This window comes from Sinocyclocheilus anshuiensis, unplaced genomic scaffold, assembly GCF_001515605.1.
Source record: "Sinocyclocheilus anshuiensis isolate Anshui unplaced genomic scaffold, SAMN03320099.WGS_v1.1 scaffold1580, whole genome shotgun sequence".
NCBI classification, from domain to species: Eukaryota; Metazoa; Chordata; class Actinopteri; order Cypriniformes; family Cyprinidae; genus Sinocyclocheilus; species Sinocyclocheilus anshuiensis.
The window spans coordinates 142,535-151,164 of NW_015557283.1; the positions used below are offsets into that span (position 1 = coordinate 142,535).

General features: G+C 35.4%; 1 protein-coding gene across 1 annotated transcript in view; it reads right to left on the reverse strand.

Annotated features, from left to right (window-relative positions):
- Positions 1–8,630, reverse strand: part of LOC107679080 (lamin-B2-like) — a 21,663-nt gene that overhangs the window by 7,183 nt on the left and 5,850 nt on the right. The window contains exons 2-7 of the mRNA XM_016474530.1: positions 6,669–6,805; positions 4,649–4,805; positions 4,446–4,571; positions 2,310–2,480; positions 2,104–2,229; positions 721–941 (exon numbers count right to left, since the gene is read on the reverse strand). Coding sequence (XP_016330016.1) covers positions 721–941; positions 2,104–2,229; positions 2,310–2,480; positions 4,446–4,571; positions 4,649–4,805; positions 6,669–6,805 — 938 coding nt within the window. The remainder of the gene's footprint in view (positions 1–720; positions 942–2,103; positions 2,230–2,309; positions 2,481–4,445; positions 4,572–4,648; positions 4,806–6,668; positions 6,806–8,630) is intronic.

The following is an 8,630-nucleotide window of genomic DNA, read 5'->3' on the forward strand; positions in this document are numbered from 1 at the left end:
GTATATTAAAAGCTAACATAAGCAGTAGCATTTACAAATAACAGCATATCTAAAAGTACGAGACAACAACAAACAAAAAACATAGGCCTACCATTAAAAGCCGTGCTTGCACAGGTTCTGCACGATCCTCTTCAATAATATCCTCTGCTTCTCAATCGGGCTCAAACTGATAAGAGATATTAACGACGCCGTTGTTTACAATACAACCGGAGCACATGCCGCTGAGGAGAGGGGCGGGATGTTTAGACGAGCACTAGAGGCGGTTTAGCCAATCACAACACACTGGGCTAGCTAACCAATCAGAGCCCATCGCCTATTTCTGAGGGAGGGGCTTCATAAAAACAGGAAATGATCAGCCCGTTTCTCAGAGAAGGGACAGAGCGGTGTGGAATAAAGGTAAATTATGTGAAAAATAATGCGTATTTTTAAAAACAAAGCATTAACACATGTTAGACTGCAACCCATAAACACAATCAAGCCTAGAAAAAAAACCAGTGAACCACCCCTTTAAACAACAATTATGATATTCTCGTAGATTATATATATCACACACCCCAAACCACAGGCCAGTTTGAATGCGTTTCAAACGCTAAAAGCCCAAAACTGCGGTTTAGGATGGCAGCTCAACTTGGCCTCCATTCCTGTCATGTTTACATGATTATTGGTTTGAGCGTTTAAAGACGTGGGTCCTGTAGACTCAAAGACGCGGCAGGCTCTCACCTGTCCTCCTCGCCCTCCAGCAGCTTCCTGTAGGCGTTGATCTCCATGTCCAGGGCCAGTTTGACGTCCAGCAGCTCCTGGTACTCGTTGAGCTGCTGCTGCATGCACTCCCTCATCTCGGCCATCTCGCGCTCTTTGGCATCCAGCTGTCGGCGGTACTTGTCCCGGTCGCTGGATAGCATGTCCTCCAGCTCGCGGATGCGCTCCTCGGCGGCAGACGCCTGCGGGGGAAAAACAAGTTGTGAATGACAGGTAGCAATTCACCGGGCCATTTCTGCTGCTCAGTATTACAACATAGTGTGGTGTTTTCCTCTAACACTACAAGAGAACTCAGAGAGAACTGAAGTTTCAACTCAAAAGGATTTCAACTTGGACATTTAGACATCAGCTTTTGAGTTAATGCAGATTTTTACATTAAATTTTTTCCCCCAAAGAGCACATATGCTCTAAAGTTAAAAACTTAGGAGCACATAAAAAAAAAAACTGTAGGAGCACAATGAAAATCGATCTAATTGATCACACTTGATAAATAGATAAAATTTTATAATTTATTACAATACAAAGATTTTCAAATATTTTGGGTTTAAACTGTATTTAATAATTATGTAACTATGTATAGGCCTACTTTAAACTTTATAACCTGTGTGTGTATGTACATGCACATACATATATTAGAATTTTTTCAGTTTAACGCATTAAAAATATTTAATGCAATTAACGCAGGGGCGGAGCTAGGGTTGGCCCCCAACTCGCTATTAATTTAATACTACTATATTTCATGAAATCAACATTAAGTTGTATCAGGATTCCTGTTTCTCTATCCTCAATTTTTAAGACCTCTTAATTTGATAAATATAACATTTGTTAGGCCATTTAAGATATTTATAAATTTTAATTACTTAATAGTAATAATAATAAAAGCTATACATTTAACAATATAAAAAGATATGAAAATAATGTTATAAAATATATTACATAAAATATATTTTTTAATTAGTTATATGAATAATGTAAAATGTAAAAAAAAGTCATTATCATCAAAATTAATATTTAAATTGCTTAAATCATTTTAACTTCTTAAACCTTTAAAAAAAAAAAAATGTAAAGACCCATAGTAGCACATGCAAGCGAAACGTTACTGTCGAGCCCCGTTTTATGGAAACACTGGCCAAATCCTGCCTAATAAAGTACATGCTGCAATGTAGTACGCTGAATTTGAGTCATAAAACTACTTTAACGTCACTAGTGCAAGAGTTTATGGGCAACATTCACTCTAAAACCCAAGCATACATTATTGATTAGAACATTCACAGGAACTAGCATGCCAAGTAATATGAATGAAAAAGCTGTAGCTTCATTTAGGACACGGCAGGCCGTACGTACCTGTTTCTGCAGGGCGCTGAGCTGATAGCTCAGGCCCTCGATCCTCATGTGAGCTTCCTGAAGCTCCTCGCGGGCGGTGAGCACTGCCTTATCGTTCATGTCAGACGACACCTTGGCGTTATCCAGCTGCAGAGAGAAGATTTTAAGTTCGCAAACAAACCACGTTTCCAAACAGCGACTTTATTTGTGAATCTAGCGTTTCTGACTTTGGCCTTGAAGGTCTGCTGCAGCTCGTCCTTGTAGACCTGCACTTGCTCCTCGTGCTGTCTGCGCAGATCCTGCAGCGCCTGCGCCAGCTTGAACTCGTAGTCATGCTGCATGCCCGAGTCCACCTCCACCATGCGCTTCTCACGACGCTGGCGAGTCTCACGCACCTCCTGCATTACACATTCATGTTTTAGATCTGACCTTTGACCGGTGCACATATTGACTAGAAAGCAATGTTCGACCGATATATCGGCCAATATTTGGCACTCTTTAAATGATTGGCCAATATTTTCTCCTGTCGGAAGTAGGGGTGTGCGATATATATCGTCTGCGATAATATCGTAATTGTTGTTTTAACGATGTGCGATTTGACATTATCGAGTATTTTGCAAAAACCATTCAAAACATCCCTACAGAGCACACGCATACATTACGTGAAGTCTAGACTAGTGCGTGTGCGCATTTAGTGTGTTTTCTTTCACCGCATGATTCAGTCTATTAAAATGCATTTAGAATGATCACAAATTCAAGACATGATGGCAGAAAATTTATATATTTATACCACTTCATATAGTTATTCAATTTCACACGAAGAGTGCCGTTTTTCTCCAAAAATTACCATGATTACAAATGTGACATTGAATTCAATAAACAATAAGTTAATTAAGATACTTACGTTTTAGACACCATATTGCTTGTTTTTGCTCTATTTCGCCAACAAAAATCATTCCGAATACAGCCACAGCGCTGTTTTGTGTCTCTGAGCAACATGACGGTGTTTCGTTCCTGAATGAATCAACCGTTTAAATGATTCCGTTCAATCGCAATGACTCACTTATTAACAGTGATTTGCTGCAACCTGCTGGCGGTTTTAATTTCAAATTTCTGCTTTATTTTTTTTTTCATGTTTTAAATTTTTTCAAATATCAGTATTCAACGTTTTATGTTTAATATATCAAAACATTATTTATGCATTTGTAATTGCAGGTTAAATGCATTAAACAAAATACATGTGTGTAAATACATCTAAACGCCACGAGATATAATTTTTTGTCAATATCGCACACCCCTAGTCGGAAGATGACTTTTACTTTGACAGAGGACTAGGGTTGGGAATCGAAAATCGATTCCGTTCCAGAATCGGATACTTGTTGTCAAATTAAAATTTAGATTCCGCCTATCGATTCCTATGCGCTTTTTCTTCTGCCAGGACCAAAGTTTGGCTACATTAGCAATCAGAAGCCAAAAAAGCCAAGTATAATATCTGTGATAGCTAAACATGTCGCAAGAGAGGTGTCACCACCAACATGACAAAGCACTTTAATTGAATAGATCGTTAAAGTTCGCGAAGACAATTCAAACACCAACGTGATTCTATTCCTAAATCACAATGATTCGTCTGTTTCATTCCTCAACCTTTGACGTGTGCGATCAATGTTGCGATCACTTGTTGGTATGTATGAAACAGCTTCACAGTCTTTTCAGCCACACAGTATCATTATTTCTGTTACAAACATTCAAATCACAGAAGTACTGGGATAAAAGTTTATAGTTCGGATATAAACTCTGATGTGTATGATAGCGATTAAAATAGAGTATATCACCTTTTGAAAGTAAATTGACACTTCAAATAAAGATTTATCGATTACATTGTTACGCCAGTAGGTGGCTGTATTTGTCTTTGAATCATACAAGAGATTCGTTCAAGAACGCCGATTCGTCCAGTAATGAAACAAGTACATCTTGAGTGAGTCATCGAATCATTCATTCATAAATCACATGTGATTGTTTAGTCGTCTAATGTTTTTTTTTTCAGAATCATGAGAGAACCACAACTTCTATTGGGGGAAAAAAAACAAACTCAATTTAACCAGAATCACGCAGTTCTATTTTGCACACAAACGGCTCTTAAAGAGTCCAGTTTTTATGTAGCGTGTTGATTTTTGCTCATGGTATTCAGCTCCAGTAAATGGTTTGCAAAAATAAATGTTTGATATCATTATTTAATCACATTGGAATCGAAAAGTATCGGAATCGATAAAACTCAAACGATACCCAACCCTACAGAGGACAGGACTTTTATTTTGACAGCGTCGTTTGATTGTCTTTTATTGGCAACAGCGAGCAGCACTGACCTCCTCAAACATGCTCTTCCTGAACTCCAGCTCCTCCGTCAGACTCTGGCAGCGGTTTTCCAGATCCACCCTCATTAGCGTCTCCGCCTCCAGCTGTTTCTTGGCCACGCCGTGAGCATCTTCAGCCTGAAACAGTGGACGAATGCCTCCGTTAGACGCTGTTCTAAAGCGAAGGAAGCTGAAATGTGACTTGAGGGACTTACTTTGGCCAGCTGAGCCTTCAGGTCGGCGAGTTCGGCGGAGAGGGAGTTGTTCTCGCTGAGGGCCGTGTTGAGAGCCGCCTCTTTCTTGTTGTATTGCGCTTCCAGTTCCTTGATTCGAGCCTGAGCCAAAGCCAGGTCTCCATCCTTCTTCTTATAGCTGGAAAACAAATTCAGACGGCCAATCTTTGGATTAATAACGAGTCAAAACCAATCTTTAGGATAGGAACGGCTGTCAATCATGATGTTTTTGTTAACATCCATTAGACTTCTTGTTGTTTTCATATCAAAAATGTGTGATAAAGATGTTTTATTGATGCCAAAGACCAATAAAATAAGTTTTATTGAACAAGGATATGTATTTGTTTATTACTACATTCTTAAAAGATGTATTTTCCTCATTAAACCACCAATTAAGTGTTAACTTTGACAGCTTTAACTGTACTAAGATATTCAGTATAACATATATTGATAAACAAGTTTTATAACAAAATTAAAAAAAGATATGATATAAAACGTAAATGTATCACATAAAAATAAGCAACACTGATGTTATATAAATGATATATAAAGATTACAAAAAAAACAAAAGTTATTAAAATCTAAAAATATAAACATTACAAGTAAAAAAATTATTAAAAATACAAAAGGTTATAAAATGCAAATTATAATAAATAAATAATACAAAAAATATAAAATATTATGAACAATAAAAAGATACATTTTAAATATAGATGATAAATATAAAATACAAACAATACAACCCACATAAAAAAAAATGATGTATAATATTGCTGTCATTATTTTATTAACACTGTAACAAATATGAATAGAAATATACATTTTAAATATAGATGATAAATATAAAATACAAACAATACAACCCACATAAAAAAAAATTATGTATAATATTACATTATTTTATTAACACTGTAACAAATATGAATAGAAATATACATTTTAAATATAGACGATAAAAATAAAATTGAAACGTAATACAAATCACATTATTAATAATACTAATAATAAAAAAATATACATAAAACAATATCGTTGTCATTTTTTATTAAAATAAATATACATTTTTATTGCAAGTTAGAATAATATTAATGTGGGCTGGGTTTCACATGCTTCTACACGCCTATCAGCGAACAAAACATTTAATCCCTCAACAAACTATTTCCTATATTTTTTCAGTTGCTACAACACAAGCTTTGCTAACATTTCATATGACGTAATTGAGATTCTCAATGCTGTACGAATACAAAAACATCCCCTAAGTGCAGATAAAACTGGTGAAATCTGCGTGACAAATGCAGGTTGGTAGCATGATGTTACACACACTGCTGCGGTTAAAACAGTCGCCCACAATCGAGCACATAGCAACAGACTTCCTGTTTATTTGCATTCATTAGCAACGAGATCAACCAAACACGGCGTCTGAAGCAAATGCACAAACCGCGTAAAGTTAAACTGAAATCTCTGAGCTGCTGTTCTTCTGGTCGCATTATTCAAAGCAGCAGATGGAAGCGGATTTAAGCCAGGTTAGTTAAGCCCAACTTATGTTTAAAGACCACTGACTTAAAGCCTTATGGGTAATTAAACTAAAGCAATAAGCCCCAAGAAGCCGTGGTTTACAGTGAATTTGTAACAGCTACGGGCCGTTGTTAGCCACGACGCTTCACAAGGTTTATTGCTTTTATAACACGATTATTCCATATACATAGTAAGGTTTCACAAAATAAAACAGAGCAAATAAAGTGTAATGATATTAATAAAAACAGTATTCTTCCACCAAACAATGTAGCTCCGTAGAAAAAAATTGTGGTTGCTACAAAGTGGTTGCCGAGCAACAGACAAACGTAAACAAAGGTGTATGTTACTTTGTAGAGTAATTTACAACAGCTTCGAACGTGGCTCAGCCAATCAGAATCAAGCACCGGAACGCTCCGTTTTTATAAAAGTGGAATAAGGACTCACCTGGTCTTCTCACATCAGAAGTGTGTTTTCGAGTAATACTCACTTGCGGGTGACCTCCTCGAGCTCAGAGTTGGCTTTTCCCAGATCGATCTGTAGTTTGGCTCTTTCACGTGCCGTTTCGTCAAGCACACGCCTGGTGTCCGCGAGCTCGGCCTCGTAAAGAGACTTAATCCCAGACACCTGACCGAAAAACACGCCATCAGTCAGAGATCGACACACCGTCGACCCTCAGGTATTATCGTTAAATAAAAGCAGAAAGAAAACCACTTTCGTTATTTGAAAGAAAATAAACATTAACTTGGTAAGTTATTAAAAACTTAATTTAAGTTTATTTTATAAAAGAAATATGCTTATTTTATTTTATTTATTTTTATTTAAATTAAGTTGAAGTACTTCAATAAAACGAAATACACTAAAACAAGTAAAAAACATTTTTAAAAATACTATACTATAATTTTAATTTAGTTTAAGTTGAAATACTAAAACGAATAAATATGAATAAATACAATATAAACATTAAAAATGACAAAAACTCACAACAAATTACTAAAACTTTAAATGAAAGCGAAAACAAACAACAACAACAAAAAATATACGGAAGCTAATTTCTATGACAAAAAATAATAATTGTGAATTTATTATTATTGTTTATATTTTCGAAGAGCCTTAGCGCACTTCATTTTTTTGTGTTTTTTTCATATTCTGTTTGAGTTTTCGCCATATTTTTACATTTGTGTGTCGCTTATAATTAACAAACAACAAGGTGGAAAAGATTTTTTATATTATATAGCCTATTATATTATATTTATATTATTATTATATTTATTTATATTACATACTGGTAAAAAATGTGTATAACCTGAATGAACTGTAAGTCGCTTTGTATAAAAGCGTCTGCTAAATGCATAAATTATTATTATTAATTATTATTTTTATATTATAGGCTTTCTTCTTTTTTTTTTTGTGATTTTTCATATTAGGTTTTGTCCATATTTTTACTTTTGTTTGTGGTTCATAACTCACACATTGATTTTTTTACGTTTCACAAATAATGTTTTTTTTCCTAACACAAATAGGCCTAATAAATAAAAAAATACTACAGCAGTACTACAAAAACAACCAAGGAAAAATAGACTTAAGGCACTGAAAGACATTTAAAAAATCTAAATAGATCTAATAAAAGCTTTTTTAAAATATTATTTTAAGGATTGTATTTCCAATAATATTTGGAAACGTACAATAAAATAATATAAATATAAAAAATAAATAATTCTGAATTTCATACAATTCACATTTTCAGAGATGTAAACACAGAATTACAAGAAATAAACGTGCAATTCCCAGAAAAAAAGTCTGAATTAAATCTAATTCTAAATATTAACGAAAACTGCGTCAATGATGCTAAAAACACTGATTCAAACACATCATAACAAGCTACTTGATGATTTCAGGACCCTACAATTCTCAAATGAAAACCCTTAAGCAACTACTATCAGACATTACTTGTAAATAAACTCAGTTTGAGTGGAAATGACTTAACATGTGCATGTCAGAATGCTTTTAAACGAAGATGCAAGACGTTAAAGGGATAGTTCACCCAAAAATGAAAATGTGATGTTTATCTGCTTACCCCCGGGGCATCCAAGATGTAGGTGACTTTGTTTCTTCAGTAGAACACGTATGATGAAAATCTATGGGAGTAAAAAAAACATGCACAGACAAATCCAAATTAAACCCCGCGGCTCGTGACGACACATTGATGTCCTAAGACACGAAACGATCAGTTTGTGCGAGAAACCGAACAGTATTTATATCATTTTTTACCTCTAATACACCACTATGTCCAACTGCCTTGAGCGCGCGCAGGCATCCGGTGCGTGAGGTGTGTACGCGCTCTGGCGTAGTTTACGTTAATGGGTGTGTTGATATCCAGCCGAAGAGCAATCAACCATAACTTCAGGCGAGCAGGCTCAGAAGTTGGGAATACGTGGAAAGTCACCACTCC